Source organism: Camellia sinensis, chromosome 3, assembly GCF_055761805.1.
Source record: "Camellia sinensis isolate YWXY chromosome 3, ASM5576180v1, whole genome shotgun sequence".
NCBI classification, from domain to species: Eukaryota; Viridiplantae; Streptophyta; class Magnoliopsida; order Ericales; family Theaceae; genus Camellia; species Camellia sinensis.
Genome location: NC_138963.1, coordinates 136,938,095 through 136,962,326, shown reverse-complemented (window position 1 = coordinate 136,962,326; position 24,232 = coordinate 136,938,095). Strand labels below are relative to the sequence as shown.

The following is a 24,232-nucleotide window of genomic DNA, read 5'->3' as shown; positions in this document are numbered from 1 at the left end:
AAAGCATGTGAAATGATCCAAGAAAGCATGTTAAGCAAGAGGTGTGTTAACTATGTAACCTCAATGGTGCCTAACAAGGTGTGAACCAAATAGAAAGGCTTAGGCAACCTCAAAATAGTCCCAAACGCATGCAAACCAGAGATAAAACATGCATGAAAAAAGGACAAAAGCTAGGCAACAAATATAAGAATTGAAGGCTAAATGATAAGAATAAGGAGGGGTGGCTAATCCCTCTATTTTTTGAGCTTCAAAGCATGATTTTTAGCCCTCGTAAAACCTCTGAAAATTAGTTTGAATACTAAAGAAAGAGAGTGAAAAGGAGAAGAGTTTAGGTTATGAAATAAAGTTGTAGGAAGAGCAAGCTCTTTCTACCCTTTTGGTAACCCTTCCAACTCAACTCCAACACTTCAAATAAGCTCAAAAACAACCAAAACAGCAAGAATGATGGAGTAAAGAACAAAAATGAAAGCAAGGAAAGAGAAAGCAAGCTTATACCTTTCAAGAAGCAAGCTTACTCTTAGAGTTTCCAACTCAATTTCAATGCACTCTTAAGCTTGAATTACACTTCCTCAAGATCAACCAAGGCTTTAGGATGATCAAACAAGGTTGTATAAGGTGTGTAGTGGTGGTGTAAGCAAACTAGGTTAGCTCAAAGGATGCCTTGCAATGAAAGAAAGAAGAGTCAAGGCTCTCAAGGTGTATATCTCTCTTCTAGATATTTTGTTCAACCCTCAAAACAATTGCAGAGCTTCAGTTTTATAGAATTCGAGCAGAAAATGTGACAAATATCTTCAAAAATGGACAGCTAGTGGCTTCCCACCCAGAACAGTGTTTATCGCCATCGAAGGCTGGCTGACCATTCATAGCCACGGCCGACTATCACCAATGCACGGCCAGGCCTTGATGGCCTCCCCTGTTTTTTTGGTTCAAACTCAGCTCAAGGTGAGAAATGGTCCAGAAATGAGATCCAAGGGTTCAAACAAGGTAAATGTTGAAGATGTGAAGCTATTTCGGAAGCCTAATTGATTCTGAATCGCTGCGAATTCGCAATTCAACTTTCATCATCGAGGGCATTGAATCAAGCGTCTAAGTCTTGCGGGCAGTCAACAATCCTTACCAAAATTTTCTTGAAAACCCTTTTGATCCTCTAACTTTTGAACTGATTAAAAATTGTTTTTTTTGTGAAATTTGAATTCCCCTTTGTTTTCACTCACTTTCTCACCTCTTTTCCCAAACTTCCTTTGTTTTCCCTTGATTTTCCCTAATTTCTTCCTTTTCTCCCTTTCTTAGGATTTAGGAATTTGGGAATTCATCCACTTTGCACTTACCCCCTTCAATTTTCTTCAATCTTTAATGGCTAGTGACAAGGTCCTTGTTCCAGAGTCTGCCATAGGTGTTGGTGCTACCCTCGATGCAGACATGGAGGCGGAGGAAGCCACTGCATTACTCCCTCTAGCCGAGAGGCCTTTTGACGTGGCCATTTATCAACCACGCACACACGTGCCACCTCTTGGCAGTATCCTGAGATTCGAGGGTTTCATCCCCAGGCTAGATGAGGATACCTTACTACGAGAGCCCATGGAGCATATCTCTGCCGACGCTTCCACGGTACACAACTCCTCCCCTATTTTGTTTTGTATTTTACTTTACATACATGTTGAAATGTTGAACTTAATGAACAAATCACTTACCCATGCTGCACATACACTAATAAAACTTTCAATTGATAGGTGATTGCCAGGAGGGTAGGTGGCTACGGCTCTATCTCTGGCCCCCGACACTGGTACGAGCGGATTCCTACGGAGGTTCGTGCTTTGGTAGATGCCATCGACTTCGGCCCCTTTTGTTGCGAACTCATAGAGATGAGGGCTGAGTCTTTGTTTTACAAAGCCCTGGTAGAGAGATGGTGGGACACTACCAGCTCATTTCACTTCTCTTCTACAGGGGAGATGACACTGACCCCGTATGGTTTCTCGATGCTGATCGGTCTGCGGGTTGGGGTCGGCGGCCCAATCCCTTTTGATCCAGATATGACTCAGTGGAGAGATGCATAGCTCCAACTTCTTGGAGCGATTCCGGGCACCACTAGCCATGGGATGGTGCGCTACAGCTGGTTTTATGACCATTTCTCTGGTGCACAGCCGGTTACTGCAGACGAGGTTGTTCAGTACACTCATTGCTTTCTGACATATCTTCTTGGTACGACCCTGTTTGCGAACAGGAAGAATGCCGTAGCATTGTACATCCTCAGGGTGCTGGTACATCTTCCTCAGATAGCAGATTACGACTGGGGCATCACAGGTTTAGCCATCCTGTACTGTTATATGAGCTCTGTTTCCCGCCACAAGGCAGATTCACTTGGCGGCTATTGGAGAGTTTAGAAGGTACATATAACATTCACCTTCCTGATGCACTTTATATTTTATTCACTATTGCATTTCTCATTCATTTGATCTATTTTCTCATGGCATCTGTCTGTCTTTGATTTGTAGCTTTGGGTTTACACCTACTTTACTTCATTGGCCCCAGTTCCAGTGAGGCCGATCAAGTTGTCCGTACCATGCTCTTGGTATTACAACTCACGATTCGAGCGGCGTCGCCTTGTGGATCGCAACTTTCCATATTTTTGCCATTTCTTCGACACTATCATAGTGGATCAGGTATTACACTATTTCCCACATTACCTGGTTATTCTTATACTGTTGTACAGTTGCACTGTACCACATTGTCATTCTCACATTGCATTGACTTCTAACACTGCACTGATTTTCTGACACTACACTACACTAATTTTCTCACCACACTGCCATTCTGACACTACACTGGTTCTGACACTGTACTACCATTCTGACGCTACACTGGTTCTAACATTGTACCGCCATTCTGACTAATTCTGACACTGCACTGCCATTCAAACACTACACTGATTCTGACATTGCACTGCCATTCTGACACCACATTGATTTCCTCAGGTCGACTGGCACCCTTGGGCAGGCATTCCCCACGAGTCGAGGGTGACCTATACCGCTGTCTGGCATGCTTCCACGCTAAGGACCCAATTTGAGGGCCCTTTTGGCCGAGCATACTACCTGGGGGAGAGATTCATCTGCCAGACTCGGGACATGGCTTACCCTGACGTTCCACATCCCCCCTGCTGGCATGAGGGTCGTAGATGATTTACAGGACGGTCTTGACCTGGACTAGGTGAGGACGGTGGCTGTCACCATGAGCTTGGCGACTTTATGACTTTCTTGCGTACTCGGGTGATGGCCCCTCTTACCCCGGGCGTGTGTAAATGTGCCCTTGGGCTTCATGCTACAGTTTGGACTCAATGTCACGGTTCTTAATCTGATCTCACAATGTGTGATGTGAGATTGATAAATAACCAAAGAGTCCAAATCTGGCAAATCGTTTTGAAAACTGATTTTTGTAAAGAAGTGCCAAACATGGACTACTTTGCCAGATACAGAGTCGCCACCTAAATATTTTATTTTGGGGGAATTTAGGAAACCCTGACTCGCGCCTAAGGCCATGTGTCTGTCATCACCAAAGTTGCCTCGGCTCGAGAACTTGGGTATGATTGGGGAAGGTCAGGCAATGAGCACCCTCGCTTGCCCGATCAAATATCGGCCTATACTAAGCATGATATCTTGTTTTTGAAAACACATGCGTTCTTATTCCAGTTAATAGCTAGTATTACTAAGTGAAGCGCACAACACACAAGTATAGATTAGATCGCCTAATTTGGAACAAAGCATTGCATATCCGTTTGTTTGAAAAATGATTTGAAGTTTGCTACTCGCAAGTAGGCTAAAATGCGGATTTGATGAATTGTTCCAATTCAAGTAATCCAACCTTCACCCACAGGTATTCTAGCAGTTACATCATATAAGCAATTAGCCTCATGGCAAACATGCTTTCATGGAAATCGATAACACACATGCAGTATGCTAAAGCGGAAACACTCATAGTGTACTCCGAGCCAAAACAAAGAACTAGTTAGTAATCATGTATGATCCTAGCTCATGTTAAGATAGCTAATGCAACACATGCAAAATGTAACTAGAAATAGGCTCGGCTAATCTAAAATGACATGTGAAATGCGACAATTGATACATGTATTCAACTTTGGAATTGAAATGCAATGCAATTAGTATGATGCGCCGAGCCCGATGCATGTAACACAGATGAATGGATGCAAACATGCAAGCATAAGGATGCTAAATGAAATATGTCCTAAAACTAACCATCGTAAGCAGTTAAGTAAAAGGGAGAAAGAAATGGGGGTTGGAAGACATGCATCACACACACGCATGCTTATCACAAAATTGTGCCCTCTCGACGGAGGGACCGAAAGAATAATACAAATCATCTAATTAACTATTTAACAAGATAATTAATTATTGCACAACCCTTAACTAATTAAACAAATTAATTAAGCTATTAAAACAGTAAAACAGCCTCGGGAAGAGGGACGAATGCATGCTCGGTCGACTTCACTCGAAAATCCGTTGCCATGCCTCATGTTGCCTCTGTTTGCACTACTTTGCACCTCTGAAAACTATGAAAAGTCCTGTGATGCTCTAGAACCACTTCATGGACATGCTGAGAGTCCATTGGCCAAATGGAAAGGCCATCGGCCAAGAGATGAAGGTCATCGACCAAAAATAAGGCTCTCAGCCAGACATTGTTAGCCAATCGGCACTGAATATGGTCGATCGACCATTTGTTCCTACTGACTGCTCCTTTTGTTGCAACAGAGGACAAACAAAGCATGGCAATGCATTTGCAAGAAAATATTTGCAACCACACCCCTTATCATGTTTAAGACTCAAAGGAGTGTAGTTCTCGACCCTCGGGCCACCAATCACGCATTCCAATAAATGAAGGCTGAAGGAGCCAAGTGTGCAATTCAATATCAAATTAAATGCACAAAACACATAAGGGGCTCTAACCTCTATCATGCTTGATCAAGAGGCAAGGGATGCACACATAATGCAATGCAAACATGCAAGAATGATGCGAATAACTCAAGCATGCAACAAGTAAACATGCAACAACATGAAATCCAAGCATACAAACATGCATGCATACAATGTAATAGGTATGCAGCAACAATACCAATAACAAGCATGCAATGACATGTAATCTAACAAGTATGCAAGGTGGTTGAGCATGCAACAACATGTCAATTAGTAAGCATGTAATAACATGTAATGGACCCAGTACGTGACAAGCATATAATCATGATGTAATGTAAAAACTTTGAACAACATGGTAAGATGCAACATGAACATACAAACATGCAAGGCATGTAAAGGTGGACAAGTATGCAACAACATACAAAATGAGGCAAGCATGCGACAACATGGTAAAATGGACTTAAACTAAAGATGGATAGACCTCAGCCATGCCCAAAAGCAGTGGCCAAAATGCCAAGAAATGATGAAAATGAAGCATGAAAAAGGCATGGCAAACATGCATGCCAATTGGCCCAAGGACTAAAGCATGAAGATGCAACTCTTAAACACACTTAGAGAGTGACAAGCATGGATATGTGATAGCACCAAAAGCTCTGAAATCATATGAGGAGTGATGCCAAATCGACCAAACAATGCAAGTATGGCATGCAAGGGAGCTCAAAGCTTGAGGCTAGCACAAGGAGCTTGTACCATGGCCATAAGAAGCAAGCCTCAAAGGGCCAAGGTGACTTAAATAGTCCTAAGGCAGACCAAAAAAAAGGTTAGAACGTGCATGGAATAAGGCCAAAACATGTTAGAAAAGTGAGCACAAAACATAACGCATGCAAGGCCAATAAGGATGATTGTACTACACCTATCAAAACCAAACATGGCATGACTTGACCATTGAAAAACAGAGATATGGCATGTCAAAATAGGCCTAAAAACCCACTTAGATGGCATCCCAAAGACCTAATCATGGAGGCATGCACAATGACCCAACCTTAAGGCACAAAACATCAACCTCCCAATGCATGGAAAAGATGACAAATGTAAGTGTATGGTTACACTACATGGACTGAAATCATATATGGAATGATGCCAAATCATGAAAATGGTCCAAGTAATGCATGCTAATGACTTGGACACTTAAAGCTAACAAGCTAGAATGCATGGTAGCTATACAAAGCATTGCATATATGATCAAAACAATGCCAAACAGAGCTTAAACATGGCAAAACAAGGCTAAAAGCTTCTTTGAGTTGAGCCAAAATATGCAAGCATGATTGTCTAAACACAAGATGCATGTTAAGGCAATATAGAGGATTACAAGACAAGTACATGGTGCATGCAAGAAGCCATTAAACCAACCTTATACAGAGGTAAAACATGGAAAAATAACACCAAATACTTGCTGAAATGGAGCTAAAACAAGCTAAGCAAACATGCTACCAATATAAGCCATTTATACTAGCATACAAGACAACTAGGAAAGGGGATGACCCTCTCCTATTTAGGACTCCAAAACCACCTTTCCACCACTGAAAATCTTCTAGATTTCAGTGGTAGAAAGGTCATGCAAAGCCAAGAACAAGAGCCAAAAGGGATGGCCTAAAATATGGCTAAATAAAGCCTAAGAGGGGGTAAACAACCCCAAACCAAAAAGTGACCTTAAACAAAGGTCTAAAGAAAGTAAAAATAGAACTTTTATCAGTTAAGAGCTAAGCTTAAAACAATAAGCAAGAAGGGCTAAAAGCTTAAGCAAGAATGAAGTATTAAAAGCAAGTTTGCTCACCCTTGTAGAACCTCTTCAAGAACACCACTCCAGTAACTTTTCCAAGCTTAAACCACTCCAAGAACTCTGAAACTAACTCCCTAGCGCCTCAACAACAAGAGGATGGTGTATTGCTAGGTGCTCTAGTGCAAAAACAAGACAAAATCACACTTTAAGGCACAAATACACACACAAATCAAGAGAGAGGGAGATATAGAGATAGATAGATACAACTTTTCTAACCCTATTTTTCAGAACCTCTGAGAAGGGAGGAGGAGCTCCCTTCTTATAGAATTCCAAATTTTAAAGCTTCCTAAGAAGTCTAATCAAGGGGCAAATCCCCCCATACACGTGTATGGAGGGGGGGAATTGTGTATGCCAGCTATAACAGCTGGCATAAAATATCTGCATAAAGCAGATGAACAAGGCTCGGCCAGAAAATATGGCCGATCGACCAACATAAGTGTCGATCGACCAAAAAGAGTGCCGATCGGCCAAAACTTTTGGCCGATGGTAAGAAAACAAGGCCGATGGCTTCATGCCTTGGCTAGTGGGTTGAGGGAATGGCCAACAAGCCACCCTCTTCCCTCAGAAGCAAAAACACAAGTGCTTGATCCACAACCAAGCACAAAACAGTCAAGTTAAGAGATCTTGAGGCAAGGTGCGTTGCCGAGACCTCTAAGAACTCAAAACGAACACGAGCATGGATGATCATTGAGTGTTCAAACGATGACGTCCAAGTCTTGAGGACGGTCGAAAAATGGGGTGTCTACAGTTGCCCCTCTTTGACAGAACTCGAAAGTCATAAGATGGCGGAAGTGAATGTCAAAGCCCAGAGGCGACCCATTTTTGGCGAGGCCGAAGACTTATACAAGCATACAAGACAAGGAAGATATGTGCCTGTAGGTAGGGGCAAAATGCAAAGGACATGCACGGTGCCGAACATAACTTATGATCATGCAAAGGGAGCTGTAACGAAGCATAATATGCAATAGTTTTAAGCAAGCAAATAAGAACCGAACTACATTACATGCAGAATGGATGTAAGAAAATTATACAATTCTCGCTACGTCTCACGCAGAGAATATACAATACCGTCCGGTTCATCTGGTCTCGCCAGCTTCAAATGAACTGTACATATAATAACATGCCTGGAAAAGAAAGAAACTTAACAGGTACAATATCGTTAGAAACATACATAGCAATGCAAGTGAAAAGTGCGGAACAATGCGAGTGAAGTGTGCATAACAATGCAAGTAGAACGTGCAAAACAATGCATGCTATAGATATGTGCGAAACAACGCATGTTATAGATATATGCGAAACAACGCAAGTTATAGATAGATTGCAAAACAATGCAAGTTAGATAGGTTGCAAAACAATGCAAGTTAGATAGGTTCCAAAACAATGGAAGTTAGATAGGTTACAAAACAATGCAAGTTAGATAAGTTGCAAAACAATGCACAAGTTAGAGGGGGTGCAAGACAATGCACAAGTTAGTAGGGGTGCAAGACAATGCACGAGTTAGTAGGGGGTGCAAGGCAATGCACAAATTAGTAGGGGTGCAAGACAATGCACAAGTTAGTAGGGAGTGCAAGACAATGCACAAATTAGTAGGGGTGCAAAACAATGCACAAGTTAGTGAGGGGGTGAAACACAATGCACAAGTTAGTGGGAGAGCAAGACAATGCACAAATTAGTAGGGGTGCAAGATAATGCACAAGTTAGTGGGAGTGCAAGACAATGCACAAGTTAGTGAGGGGGTGCAAGACAATGCACAAGTTAGTGGGAGCGCAAGACAATGCACAAATTAGTGGGGGTGCAAGACAATGCACAAGTTAGTGGGAGTGCAAGACAATGCACAAGTTAGTAGGGGTGCAAGACAATGCACAAATTAGTAGGGGTGCAAGACAATGCACAAGTTAGTAGGGAGTGCAAGACAATGCACAAATTAGTAGGGAGTGCAAGACAATGCACAAGTTAATACAGAGTGCAAGACAATGCACAAATTAGTAGGGGTGCAAGACAATGTACAAGTTAGTAGGGAGTGCAAGACAATGCACAAGTTAGTAGGACTGCAAGACAATGCACAAATTGGTGGGGGTGCAAGACAATGCACAAGTTAGTAGGGAGTGCAAGAAAATGCACAAGTTAGTGGGAGTGCAAGACAATGCACAAATTAGTAGGGGTGCAAGACAATGCACATAACGAGCAAGACAATGCAAGTTATAGGGGGTGCAAAACAATGCACATAACGAGCAAGACAATGCAAGTTATAGGGGATGTAGAACAATGCAAAAAAGACATGCAAGACAATGCAAAAGAGACGTGCAAGACAATGCAAGGTGAGAAAATGCATGACAATGCAAATGAAATATGCGAGATGACACAAGGTGAGGAATGCATGACAATGCAAATGACGTGCATGACAATGCAAGTATGGAAATGCACGACAACGCAAATGAAACGTGCAAGACAATGCAAGGTAGGAAAATGCATGACAATGCAAATGAAACGTGCAAGACAATGCAAGGTGAGAAAATGCATGACAATGCAAATGAAATATGCGAGACGACGCAAGGTGAGGAATGCATGACAATGCAAATGACGTGCATGACAATGCAAGTATGGAAATGCATGACAATGCAAATGAAACTTGCATGACAATGCAAATGAGATATGCAAGCTAGGAATGCATGACAATGCAAACATGTAATGAAATGCATGACAATGCACATGACGTGCGAGACTATGCATGTTAGGAATGCATGACAATGCAAATGACGTGCATGACAATGCAAGCATGTAAGAGGTACGCTACTCGCGATGTTGAGATACAACTTCAAAACAAGATGAGGCGTACTAAATGCAAGAACGACACGACGTATAACTAATGCGCACTTATTATAAATATGACAATACATGTAATGCAATATATTTAAAGCGATCTGCGAAACTCGCAAGATACAAAAGGATACGAAAAAAAGGATACACCTTGCGCGTATCGAGCATTGCACACGGAAGACACGGTTCGACGTCAACTCGGAGGCCAGTTAAGCTTCAACGGTGTGTTTTCTTACACTTTCTTGAGAGATGAAGGTTCCGAACAACATAACTGACCCAAACAAGGGTGTTGGAGATGCATCGACCACAAGGAGAGTCCATCGGCCACCCATCGGCCACAAAATGAGCTCATCGGCCAAATATTTAGCCAATCGGCTAACAATTTGACCAATCGGCCAAAAATGGCAATTTCGGGGTAGTTTTGTCTTTTAGCCTCGAGTCTTTAAATATGGGGTTCCAAACCCCATATCCTTACTTCTTCAAACTCGAAAAACATTTCTCTCTCCCTCTAGGTGATTTTCTTCGCTTTGATCTTCGTTTTTCTCTTGTTTTCGAGCCTTTTCCATCGTTCGATTCGCGAAATCCTTCCGGCTTCGCACACTTTGAACCGATCGAAATTCGATTTTGGTGTCCCTTTCTTGGTTTCCACTTCTTGGGGTTTGTTTCCCCCGAGTTATACCTCGGTCTTCGTGCCTTTTCCACACTTCGACCTTTTCTCCCATTTTTCATCCCTCGGGGTTGACTTTTGGGTTGACTTTTCGCATTCCCACTCATTTTTCACATCCTTGGCCATTTTCGTACTCTTCTTGAGATGGCAGACGACATTTCACGATGTGGGACTCCCCCAAAGCTGGACATGGACCCTGAGGTTGAGCTCTTGCCTCTCCGTGTCCGACCATTCGACCCGGCGACCTACAGGCCGGTGGTACTGTAGACACCCCATTTTTGACCGTCCTCAAGACTTGAACGTCACCACTCGAACACTCGGTGATCATCCATGTTCGTGTTCATCTTGAGTTCCCGGAGGTCACGGCTACGCGCCTTGCCTCAAGACCTCTTGACTCGACTATTATGTGTCTGGTTTTGCACCAAACACTTGTGTTTTGCCTTGAAGGGGCAGGGAATGCCTTGTGAGGCATCCCCATACATCACCGGCCATGGCTCGAGGCCACCGGCCAGTGATTTTATGCCATCGGCAATATATATTGCCGGTCGGCATTCTTTGTTGCCGATCGGCCATTTATTTTGTCAAAGTGGCAATTTTGGATGGCCGATCACTGATCATCTATTTTTAGTAGATATTTTGTGCCAGCTGTGATAGCTGGCACCCACTCTGTTCCCCTCCATACACGTGTATGGAGGGATTTCCCTCTTGGATGGCTTGTTTTGGAAGCCTTACAAGAGGGAGTTGCCTATAAGAAGAGGCTTCCTCTCTTAGCATTAGAGTTAGAAAAAATTGTTAGAGGAGCTCTGGTTCTAGGTTTAGGGTTTTATATCTATCCTATATCTATATCTCTCCTTCTCTTGTATTGTGTGTGTTTAAGCCTTAGTTTTGTACACAAACACACACTACCACACCTTTCCTTGGAGCTGAGGCCCTTGAGGGTTGTTTTTAGAGTTTTGAAGTTGATTTCAACCTCAAGAAGCTGCTGGAGCTCCATTGTTGAAGAAGGTCTACAAGGGTAATCACTTTTCCCTTTTATCCCCCCATTTTTGCACACTACTTTTACCTATCTTGCAACTATTTTTTGGCTTTGCATATAATACGTAAAAGTTCTATTTTTAAGGCCTCTAAACAGTTTGTTAAGGTTGCTTCTAGCTTTGGGGTTGTTTGACCCCTATTAAGCCTTGTAAGGCCCTTGTTTTGTGCTATTTTGGGTGAGCTCCGAGACCTTGGTGTTTGGGCCTCCTCACCACTGAAATCTTGAGGTATTTCAAAGGTGAGGATGGTGCCTTGAGGTCCCAAGAAGGAGAGGGCCACCCCCTATCCTTGTTGTCCTTGAAAAGGGCACTTTTTGCCTCTTGAGGGAGCACCTAGCTTAGGCTCATGTTGACCATGCCTTGGCTATTTTTTATGCTTATTATGCCATGATATAGCATTGTTTTAAGTTGGTTTTGGTACACCATGCTTGCTTAGCATACATGCCTAGTAATGCCATTTTGTTGCCTTAACATGCCTTAGGTTGTAAACCATTGTTCTAGCATGCTTTAGGCTTGGCTTTGTGAAGCTTTCATGTTTTTTTCGCCATGTTTAAGGTCCGTCCTTAGTTGTTTTGGTCGACCATAGCTTGCATTGCATGCCCCCTTTGCATTTTGGGCTTGTTGGCCTTAAGTATATAAGTGTGTAGCATGCCTTGTTTGTATCATTTCAATGGTTTGGAACCGATTAACATGTTATCTCAGTCCTTATGGCATGCTTATATGCTTGCATTTAATCCTTCTTCAATGTGTTTAAAGGTTGTTACCTTATGCCCCTTGTTTAGGCCTCGGAGTATGCTTGCACTTTTAGACCACTTAGATGCCATCTAAGTGCACCCTTGGCTTTGTTTAAGTCTTCATTTGACTTGTTTTAAGTCCCCTTAGCCTTGTGAGGTTTGGTGGACTTGACCTTGGTTTTAGCCTCCTTGGCTTGTCTTAAGCACTTGGGCCATTGTGGCATGTTTTGCTTGCTTTGTTTAGTTGGTTTGGCACCTCTTATAGCATGATTTTCAGAGCTTCATTTGCATGTTAATTGTCCATGCTATGCCTCTTTTAAAGTGCACTTAAAAGTTGCCTATACGTGCTTAAATGTTGGTCCATGTTGTCATGTATGCTTGCATGTGCATTTGGCCTCATTTCCTTGGTTGATGGACACTGTTTTGGGCTTCCTTAAGGGCTGCCCAAACAAGCTTAAGTCCATCCTTTGCTTGTTTGCATGCTTACCTTGCATGTTTGCTTGCATACTATCATAAATGCATTGTATGCCCATGTTGCATGCTAGTCACATGCCTAGGTTGCACTCCATCTAGCATGCATGCCTTGTTCCTTGATTTAGTGATGGGAGTTGGGCCTTCGTTTGTTGGTTTGCATTGCATTTGAAATCAACATGCATAATTTGATCTCTTGGGCCATCACGCATTGAAATGCACGATTGATGGTCCGAGAACCAAGGACCATGTCCCTTTGAGTCATAAACATGATAAGGGATACGGTTGGTGCATACATTGCTTGAATTGCATTGGCATACAAAGCTCTGTCCTCTGCTGCTGTCAAACAGATTCTGCAGGAACTTTTTGCCGATCGACTGCACAGAGTGCCGACCGGCAATCCATCTGTGGCCGATGGATTCATTTTTGGCCGATCGACACCAAATCACAGCCGATGATGATTCCCTCCAGCCAGTGGCATTCCCCAACATCCAGTGAGCACATCCTGAGACTTTGGCAGTCTTCAGAGAAGCAGAGCAGGGAAAACAGAGGCGGATTGTGCATGGCACTAGACTTCCGTGCAAGACCCGAGCATACGTGCATTGGACCCTCTTCCCGAGGCCCCTTTTTTTATTGTTTTTCTTAGCTTAGTTAATTTGTTAATTAATTAGGTAATTTGTAATAATTAAATAGCTTGCGAGTTAGTTAATTTGTATTATTCTTTCGGTCCCTCCGAGCGAGGGCGAATTTGTAATAAGTGTGGGTGAGTGTGTGCATGTCTTCCAACCCCCACTTCTTTCTCCCTTTTACTTACCTATTTTGATGGTTAGTAATAGGTCATGTTTAATTTAGCATACCTTATGCTATGCATGCGTGCATCATTCATCAGTATTGCATGCACCGGGCTTGGCGCATCATGCTAACAGCATTAGTATTTCAAATCTAACTTGAATACATGCTACCTGTGCATTTTCACATGTCATTCATAGACTAGCCGAGCCTACTCTAGTGACATTCCGTATGCGTTGCATTAGGCATTTAAACATGGACTTGGATCATGCATTGATTACTAACGAGTTCTTTGTTTTGGCACGGAGTACGATGTAAGTATTTATGCTTTAGCATCTCGCATGAGTATGAATGTTAACATGACAGTATGCTTGCCATGCGGCTATATGTTTACATGATATTACTGTTTGAATGCCTGTGGGTGAAGGTTGGATTGTTTGAGTTGGAACAACTCATTGAAATCCATTTTTTTTAGCCTACTTACGAGTAGCAAATTTCAAATTGTTTTCCGAACAAACGGATATGCAATGTTTCGTTCCAATTTAGGCGATTTGGTCTATACTTGTTTGCTGTACGCACAACATAGTAATTCTAGGCTAATAACCGGAATAAGAACACATAACCTTTTCAAAAGCAGATATCACGGTTAGTAGAGGCCGATCTTCGGATCGGGCGAGAGGGGGTGCTCATAGCTGACCTTCCCCAATCGTACCCAAGCTTCCGAGCCGAGGCAACCTTGGTGATGACGGGCACGTGGCCTTTGGCACCGAGTCAGGATTTCCTAAATTCTCCCATAAAAAATATTTAGGTGGCGACTCTGTATCTGGCAAAGCAGTCCATGTTTGGCACTTCTTTCAAAAATCTGTTTTCTCAAAACCGATTTGCCAGATTTGGACTCTTTGGTTCAGATTAAGAACCGTGACACAAATCGAGCCCGAACTGTAGCGGGGTCCCTCGCTGACGTGTTACAGGTGTATGTGTTGCCTCCCGATGGTATTCGCCACTTCAGGAGCTATGCGAGGGGCGTGCCACTGGAGCTTTTGTTGCACGAGCCAGAGTCCCATCTGTCCTACAGTGCTTCTGAGGTAAACTCTTCCTCTGTTTCATTTTCTGCAATGTAGAACAATAACTGCGATAGTCAATCCTGTTCTTTAACTACTTAACCCAGATACACTGATACATCATATTTGTAGTTCACCGCGAGCACACTCGCACCCGATATCTGTGTAATCTTGAACACATGCACACACACTGCATTTTCAACTGAATAACCCAAACACACTGATACATCATATGCTGTAGTTCATCTGTGAGCACACCCACACCCGATATCTGTATAATCTTGAACACATGCACACACACTGCATTTTCATCAATTCTGAATGCTTTTTAACATTGTATTTCTAACATTGCTTCGCAACTGTTTGTTTTGAAAATAGGGAGATTCCCATGTCTTCCGGGGGTATGGGAACATCATCACCCGCGGTTGGTACATGGAGCTGCCCAATGCAGTCCGTGACATTGCTGATCATGCCGGCTTCGGCATTTTTTGTAGGGGACTCTCGCGCCTCACTGCGAGTAGGCCTCTTCTGGGCGCACTAGTGGAGAGGTGGTGGGACACCACCGACTCCTTCCACCTTTCTGGTACTGGGGAGATGACGATGACTCCCTTTGACTTCTCCATGCTCACAGGCATCGAAGTAGGGGGTGATCCGATCCCCTTTGACACCTATATGGACTAGTGGGATGCTGCCCAGATGTACTTGCTTGGCGATCAACCTCCTCTCTTCCGTCCGGGATTTGTGAGGTACTCTTGGTTTGCGGACCACTTTAAGATTCAGGCGCCCACGACTCGGGAGGAGGTGGAGCAGTATGCTCGCGGCTTCATCATGTTCTTGCTAGGGACCACACTCTTCGCCGACCGGGTGAACACTATCGCCCCTTACTTGCTGAGCGCACTGGTGGACGTGACCAGGATTCAATGCTATGACTGGGGTGGCGCAGGCTTGGCGACTCTCTATGGATATATGAGCTCATTTTCCCGCCGCAGCGCACGGTTGCTTGGGGACTACTGGTGAGCCTGAGAGGTATATTTTCCCTTTCTGTCTTTTCAATTCTGCTTTGCATTATCTGTACACTGTATACACTGCAAACATGCAATCTGCTTTTGTAGACACCCCATTTTTGACCGTCCTTAAGACTTGGGTGTTACTAATGGTTTACTTGGTGGAAAAAGGTGTGCAGGGCAAAGGTTCAATTTCTTTGGCAATGAGAGAGTCAAATCCCAACTTCATACCCCTCTTGGACCAAAACAATCTTGATAAAAAGATTTTAGATCTTAAACCCTCTCTTTCAAAATGTTTTGAAAATAAAGTTCCTATGATGTTCCGACGCTCGCATTTTGTTAAATGTTGTACTTTTCGGTAAACCGAGCAAGGACAAAGTGGAGATGAATGAAAGAGAGATGAAATCTTTGAAAAATCGTTCAAAACACTTTGTTTAGGGGTTTCGAGTTGAAGAAAAGAGGAAAGGAGAGAAGAAAACTAGTTTAGGAGAAGTTCGGCATGAATCCGGGTAGGAGAGAGTCGAGCAGCCCTCGCTGAATCGGGCTTATTCATTTGCATACTTGGATTTTAGCTATGAGGCCACCATCGTTGGAAAGATTACTTTTGAGGCTTTATTTGGCACTCAAGAATCTCCTAAAGCCAAGTTCGGGTGGGGGAGATATGGTTGGTTGAAGTAGGGGATCAATCCGGTTGGATCGAAACTGCGCGGCTTCACCGAAACGGGTATAACTTTTTGTACAGGAGGAATTTTGATGCAAGGTTGGTGCCATTGGAAAACTAACTTCTGCAGCTTCAATCTGGACACCTACCAACCACTTTTTAACCTTGGCAGCCACCTACCGGCCAACAAAATAGCCGACCGGCTAACAAAAATAGTCGGCCGACCAAATAAGTAGCCGGTCGACCAGAAAAAGTAGCCGGCTGAGAAATTGACTGGTCGGTGACCTTCCTGCGTGTTCTACAGGCTAAGTGGATGCTAACTGTGGCAGCTGGTGAGCACAGACTCTGCCCTCCATACACGTGTATCTGGATTTGCTCCTTGAGTTAGCTTCCCTTGGAAGCTTTACATTGCATTTTCCTATAAAAAGGGAGTCTCTCCTCCCTTTCCAGAGGTTGATCAATCTGAGATATAGCATATATATCACTCTTTCTCTATATCTCCCTCTCTCTCTACATTTGTGTGTGTTAGAGTGCCCTAAAGTGAGTTTTTGTTCATTCTCTTACACTGGAACACCTTGTAGCACACCATCTTTGAGTTATTAAAGTGTTAGGGAGTTGGTTGAGGAGTTTTTGAGCTAGTTTTGATACAAAGAAGCTGCTGGTTTGGTGTTCTTGAAAGAGGTCTTCAAGAGTGAGCCACTTACCCTTTTATTCCCTTTTTTTTTTAAAAGCTTTTAGCCTATCTTGCATTTTGTTTCGAGCTTAGCTATAAACTGAAAAAGTTTTGTATTTACTTTCTTAACATGTTTGTTTAAGGTCATTTTGGTGTTGGGGGTCGTCCACCCCCTCTTAGGCCTTGTTTGGCCTCTTTTTGAGCCTTATCGATTGAGCTTTGGAACTTTCATGTTTTGGTCTTCTCACCACTGAAATCCAGAGGATTTTCAGTGGTGATGAAGTGGTTTTGAGGTCTTGTATAGGGGAGGGACACCCCTCTCCCTTTGTGTCTTATATGCTTGTGTTTTTGGCTCATAAGGGTAGCATGCATGCTTAGTTGGTCTTAGCATCTTTTCAGTAGGCATTTGTTGTTAGTTTGGCATATTATACCTCTATTTTGAGTTGGTTCAATGGTCTTTAACATGCATCATACACTTGTCTTGAAATCCCATCATTTGGCCTAACACGCATCATGTTGTAACATGTCATTTTAGCATGATTTTGATTTGGTTCCAAGAGGGTTTTAGCACTGTTTTGCCATGCTTGAGGTCTGGTTTTGGTTGTTTTGATCATGTTTTCCATGATTTGTATAGCCATCTTGCATTATAGCTTATTAGCCTTGGGTGTGTGGGTCACTAGCATGCTTTACTTGGCTTGTTCTCATGATTTGGCATCATTGGAGACCATATTTCAGTCCATGTTCCATGCTTGCATACTTGCATTTTCCATCCCTTTCATGCTTTGAAGAGTTGATGGCTTATGCTCCATGTTTAGGCCCTTGTGCATGCATGCTTGTGTGTGTGTTTTCATGCCTTTGTTGCATCATTTTGGCCACTGTTTTGGGTCTATTTGAGAGCTGTACGCTTCGGTTTAAGACCATTCTAGCATGTTGTTGCATGCTTGCCTTGCAGGTTGTTCCATATTTGGCCTTGTTCCATGTTTGTTACATTGCATTTTGCATGTTTGACACATTACACATTTGCATGTTTAGGTTGCATCCCATTTGGCGTGTTTGGTCCCCTTAGCTTCATGTGCATACTTGAGCCATATTGCATATTTGAGCCATATTGCATACATACATTGCATTGTGTTTGGTTTGGGGCATGAAACCAAACATGAGGATCGAGGTACGTTCGTACTTGAAGTGACGAAATGTATCTCAATCCTCGGTCGTCGACACTCTTGATCCAACATGATAGAGTGTGTAGCATTCATTCATTTTGTGCATTTATTTCACATTGATTTACACACTTGGCATCTTTGGCCATCACGCATCGAAATGCGTGATTGGTGGCCCAAGAGCCGAGAACCACACTCCCTAGAGTCTTAAACATGATAGGGAGGGTGGTCATGCAAACATTGCCTTGAAAATGCATTGCCATGCACTGTCTGTCCTCTGCTGCTGTCAAAACAGGGTTCTGCAGGAAGAAATGGCCGGTCGACTTCTTTCAGTGCCGACCGACCAACCATACTTAGACGATGGCTTTACAAATGGTCAATGACCAGTTTCCGTGGCCCATGGCCACCCCTCTTGGCCGATGGCCTCTCACAGCATCCATGAGGTGGATCAGAAGTGTTCTGGAAACTTGTATAATTTTCAGAGGTGCAAGGCAGTGCAAACAGAGGCAGCATGTGACATGGCAATGGATTTCCGGGTGAAGCCAATCCGAGCATGCGTGCATCCCTCTTCCTGAGGCCTTTTACTGATTTAATAGCTTAATTAATTTGTTAATTAGTTAAGGGTTTTGTAATATTTAATTAGTTAGGGTAGTTAATTATTTATTCGGTTTGTATTATTATTCGGACCCTCTGTCGAGAGGGCGAATTTGTAATAAGTGTGCGTGTGTGTGTGAATGTCTTCCAACCCCACGTCTTTCTCCCTTTTATTTACTAGCTTATGATGGTTAGTTTAGGGCATGTTTCAATTAGCATACTTATGCTCGCATGTTTGCACCCATCCATCTGTCTTGCATGCACCGGGCTCGGCGCATCATACTAACTGCATTGTACTTCAATTCCAACTTGAATACATGTATTGAATTGTCGCATCTCATATGCCATTCTTAGGGTAGCCGAGCCTATCTTAGTTGCATTTTGCCTGCGTTGCATTAGCCATCTTAACATGAACTAGGATCATGCATTGATTACTAACTAGTTTCTTGTTTTGGCTTGGAGTACACTGTAAGTGTTTATGTTTTAGCATCTTGCATGAGTGTGAGTGTTACCATGACAACATGCTTGCCATGAGGCTACTTGCTTATGTGATATGACTGCCTAAATGCCTGTGGGTGAAGGTTGGATTGTTTGAATTGGAATAATTCATTGAAATCCGTGTTTTAGCCTACTTGCGAGTAGCAAGCCACAAACCAATTTTCAAACAAACGGATATGCGATGCTTTATTCCAAATTAGGCAATCTAGTCTATACTTGTTTGCTGTGCGCATAACATAGTAATTCTAAGCTTAATAATCGGAATAAGAGCACATGTGTTTTCAAAAACTTGATATCATGCTTAGTAGTAGCCGATCTTTGATCGGGCGAGCGGGGGTGCTTATGAAATGACCTTCCCCAATCGTACCCAAGTTCTCGAGCTGAGGCAACTTTGGTGATGACGGACACGTGGCCTTAGGCACAAGTCAGGGTTTCCTAAATTCCCCCAAAATAAAATATTTAGGTGGCGACTCTGTATCTGGCGAAGCAGTCCATGTTTGGCACTTCTTTCTAAAAATCTGTTTTCAAACGATTTGCCGGATTTGGACTCTTTGGTGATTTATCAATCTCACATTGCACATTGTGAGATCAGATTAAGAACCGTGACAATTTGAGTCCGAACTGTAGTAAGCCCTAACGAACGAAACAGGATTTCCCTCCCGGGACGTTCGGGGATGTCTACAGCTTTACACTGACTATACACTGCACACACTGCACAATCTGCACACTGTTCTGTGATTTCTACTTTATCTGCATTCTACTTTATCTGATAAGCATACCCACTGCTGCTCGGTTGTATTCTATAGTTGTGGGTGTATGCCTACTTCCCTAGGCTTGCCCCAGTGCCTGATGTGGAGACGCCCCCATTGGTCCCTTTTCTTACTGATTCGACGTGAGGTGCAAGCGGAGGCCTAGGGAGTCTTTCCTGTTCTTCCGCCATTATTTCGATACCATCACCTTAGCTGAGGTATTTCGAACCTTTCAGTTCATTTAAGCTTCGCTTTATGTTATAATTTCAATAACAGATTAACAAACTGTATATTTTGTCATTTGCAGATCACCTGGCAGCCCTGGGCGGTATTGCCCGATAGAGTGAGAGATGAGTACGGGGGTGCTCGGGAGACTGCCCATTATAGGATTCTGCTGGAGGGCCCGGTCTGTCGGACATGGTATTTTGGGGAGCGCTTCTTGCGGCAGACGCTGGGCTTACCGGAGCAGACAGTTCCGGCGCCTCCTCCTACCCACGTGAGGCATACCGAGAGGTACACCTTAGAGGAGATGGTGGACTACATGATTGGCTGGGACTCTGAGCCCTTTAGAGATGAGGACGACTACACCGAGTTTATCCAAGCCTATTTGATGCGGCCTTTGACCGGTGCTCGCTGAGTTGAGAGAGAGAGGCCTGCGGCGCCAGTGGCAGGAGCAGGAGCATCGAGGGGACCTCAGGCCCGTGGGAGGAGTGGGTCCTGGAGAGGACAGGGAGCTAGATGGCCAGAGCTGCCCACGACGATGACATGCTGAGGACAGGGTGGGGAGTCTTACTAGATACCTATCGCTCCTCCTCCGGCTGATCATGAGCTTGTCGGGGTTCAGGGCTCTACCCCGGTACGTACTATACTTTTCATTTTGTACAGTCATTTCATTTCATTTCGTTTCATATTCCACAGAATACTAATGATTTCAACGCTTTTGCAAGCTTCCATCGAGGACACTCGTCAGTCTCTGGAGCTGACAACTTCCGTGATGGGGATGCTGCAGCGGAGCATCAACCTGTTGACCATCTACGGCATCTCGGTAAGTTCCTTCAACTGCAGTCTCAAATTTTGCATAACTATTCCATACTGATCTGATGTACCACATTGTCGATAAGGCACTCGATACACAGCACTCACAGCACTGATACGCTATAACTCACATATTGCTCACAGCATTCATACACTGTTTTGCGTAGCATAACTGATGCATTTGCCATTTGTTCGTTTCAGGCCCCATTTCGGATTCCGGCCGCGGGAGGTGCTCCAGCTGCACTAACTATACCTACTGGAGGAGGTGGGGGAGTCAGGCGGAGGATGACGATCCACAGCCGAGGCAGACACAGGCGCGCCCGTTCTGAAAGCAGTTCGCGAGAGCCTACTCCAGATGACGATGAGTCAGATGAGGAGGTAGAGTCATCTCAGGGTGAGGCTGGAGATAGCTCAGATTCAGACTACGGAGCTGGTGGCGATGATCCTGGACCCTCGTCCAAGAAGAGGACCAGAAAGGATTCCTGCACTCAAGATGACTGATATTGATCCAGACTTTTGCTGCTTTTCTTCTTTTTAGCTTTGTTCAGGCATTTTGTTGCTTTTCCTTTTTTGTTTTCCTTTTCTTTTTACTGGTAGTTTGAGCACATTATACTGCCTCAGGCAGGTTTTATTTTCTCAAAACTATGTATTTTTTTGCAAAAGAAGAACATGAATGAAATGAAACAACTCTTTTTTTCAAAAAGTGTTACATTTCTACATTCTACGCATCGCATCTCATTGCATTGCATTACATAACAATGTAAGTGAGATTTGAACTTTTGTTTTGAAAACCAAACACTCGAATTGCAATTAATCAGGTAGTGAACCAACTAACAGCAAAACAACTCGATAAACAAAACAAAGACCTTGACAAGCTAACCAAGTGTAAATACAACTCGATAAGCAAAACAAAGGCTTACAGAATGCAAATTATAACTCAATAAACAAATGTACGACAACTCGATAAGCAAATAGGCGCGACTTCGCAAAATCAACACCAGAAGGCATTGGAAGTGGAACCGACCACAAGTTCCCAACACGTTCAACACATAGACTGCTCATAGAACAAGAGGAGAGGCCATTGGCCACAAGAAATGGCCATCGGCCAACATTTTTAGCCGATCGGCCAAAAGGGATGGTCGGTCGGCACTATATTTGGTCAATCGGCCAAAAATGGCAAGTGCCTCCAGAATGTTGACACCTGTCTTCCACTCAACACCTTATCTTCTACAAAAGCCTCAGCTTCGTAGTTTTTCTCATTTCAACACTAATTTGCAGCAAATGGAAGAGTTCCTTGTCCAAAATCTCACAAATTGGATTGCCAACTTGGATGGCTCGGAAAAGCTGAATTTCTAGGGGTTCGGCATAAATGCACTATTCACGTTGGGTCGCACCCCGCTGCGTTTTCTGTACCTTTATACCGTGGCAAGATTTTGGAATTTGGTAACACACGTCTTTAGCTTTTGCGGTCAAGAGATGTGTCCTACTTACGAGGATTTCCAAGCTTTAATGGAATCCGAGCGTAATGAATAAATCTTGCCTCAACTCCGATTCGGCCACATCCAGGCCCTAGGACGGATGTGCAACCTTACTTTGCATGACGCTTGGTCATTGATTCACGACGGGGAGCTGGACATTCCAAGCTTGGTTTGTCAGTTTTCTGATGCCGATGACCACGGCGATCATGATTGGCAAGGTTATCGGCGACATGCGCTTTGCTTGTACATGCTGTCTCATTTCTTACTTGCCCCAGGCTTCGGTGGGTTTAGCACTCATTTGATTGAGGTTGTCGAGGGCTTGAAAGAGGGCAAACAAGTAGTGCTGTAGCTTTCTAGTAGCCCATACCAAGGCCAAACAAGCCTTCTCCAGAAAAGTGTAACGAGTTTCGTACTCCAGCATTTTCTTGCTCAGATAGTAGATAGCCCTCTCCACTTTGTCCTCAGACTCTTTTGCGAGCATGCAGCCCAACGTAGTTTCAGTCACTGAAAGGTACAGGATCAACGATTTCCTCGGCTTAGGCGGTGACAACATAGGTGGATTCTGTAAATATTGCTTAATTTGTTCAAAAGCAGCTTGACATCGGCCGTACCATTGGAACTTCGTTCCTTTCTTCAGGAGACCAAATAGTGGTTCACAAGTTAAGGTTAATTTAGCAATAAACCGTCTTATGAATTGTACTTTACCCAGAAAGCCTCGCACCTCCTTTTCGGTCCTCGGTGGTGGCATTTCTAAGATGGCCTTGATTTTAGAAGGGTCGACTTCAATACCTCTCTGTGTAATCAGGAACCCCAGCATTTTCCCTGCTGTAACACCAAACGTACATTTCTGAGGATTCAGTCGCAATCGAAATTCTCTAATCCTTTGAAAGAACTTTTGCAAGGCGGTGTAGTGGCCCTCTCTTTCTTTGGACTTGACAATCATGTCGTCCACGTACACCTCAACCTCTTTGTGGATCATGTCGTGCAAAATTGTGGTTGCAGCCCGTTGATACGTAGCTCCAGCATTCTTCAGCCCAAACGGCATTACCCTATAACAATAGGTTCCCCATGGGGTGGTGAAAGAAGTCTTCTCCCGGTCTTTGGGTGCCATCAATATCTGATTGTAGCCGGAAAACCCATCCATGAACAAGAGCAACGCATGCCCTGCAGTGAAGTCTACTAATTCATCGATATGCGACAGAGGAAAGTCATCCTTCGGATTGGTTTTGTTCAAATCCCTAAAATCCAAACATACTCGAATTATGCCATCCTTTTTCGGCACTGGAACTATGTTGGCCAACCAAGTTAGGTATTCAGATACCAGCAGGAACCCTGCGTCAATTTGCTTGGTGACCCCTTCTTTGATCTTGATGGCCTAATACGGGCGAATCCTTCTGAGTTTCTGCTTAACAGGTCGGGCCTTTGGGTCAAGAGGGATCCGGTGCTGTACAATCTCAGGATCAATTCCAGGCATGTCTTCGTAGGACCACGCAAAAACATCTTTGAAATCTTTTAATAAAGCGACTAAGAGCTCGCGCTCCTCCGATGACAACGTGGACCCGATCTGGACCAGCGGCGGGTCCTTTTCAGTACCAACATTAATTTGGGTGATTTCATCAACCAGTGGTTTTACAAACCTATCCTACTCTTGACCAAGCAAATATTTCAAAACCAGAGGAATTTCTTCCTCGTTGTTTTCATCGAAATTTTGAAAGTCCTGATTAATACAATAAATCAAGGGCACAGAAATATTTCGACCATTTCAGTGATTTGGCATCACTTGTCATGTTATTTCAGTCCATATAGTATGCTCCTATGCTTGCACTTGTGACTCCTTTAATGTTTTAAAGAGATGGTTTGTTGTGCCTCATTAATGTGTCATTGTGTATGCCATCATGTCTAGGCCCTTAGGATGCCATCTAAGCGGGTTTTTAGGCTCATTTTGACATGCCATAATTCTGTTTTTATTGGCTTAAAACATGCCATGTTTGGTTGTCTTAGGTGTAGAGTAATACCTCTTTGGTAGCCTTACATGCCTCATGTTC

General features: G+C 43.6%; 1 protein-coding gene across 1 annotated transcript; it reads left to right on the top strand.

The window, feature by feature from the left end:
* Positions 1-2,096: 2,096 nt before the first annotated feature.
* On the top strand, positions 2,097-20,311 carry LOC145821855 (protein MAINTENANCE OF MERISTEMS-like). The gene is made up of 3 exons (XM_082918429.1): positions 2,097-2,375; positions 2,493-2,660; positions 19,982-20,311. Exons 1-3 carry the CDS (start codon positions 2,097-2,099, stop codon positions 20,309-20,311), a joined length of 777 nt encoding a protein of 258 aa, XP_082774555.1.
* Positions 20,312-24,232: the final 3,921 nt, after the last annotated feature.

Bases quoted from the DNA above. Each gene is read 5' to 3' on its own strand.
- LOC145821855 (XM_082918429.1), top strand. From the start codon at position 2,097: ATGGTGCGCTACAGCTGGTTTTATGACCATTTCTCTGGTGCACAGCCG. The intron at 2,376-2,492 runs GTTTAGAAGGTA...TTTGATTTGTAG, and splicing joins CACTTGGCGGCTATTGGAGA to CTTTGGGTTTACACCTACTT. The intron at 2,661-19,981 runs GTATTACACTAT...TGTCATTTGCAG, and splicing joins ACACTATCATAGTGGATCAG to ATCACCTGGCAGCCCTGGGC.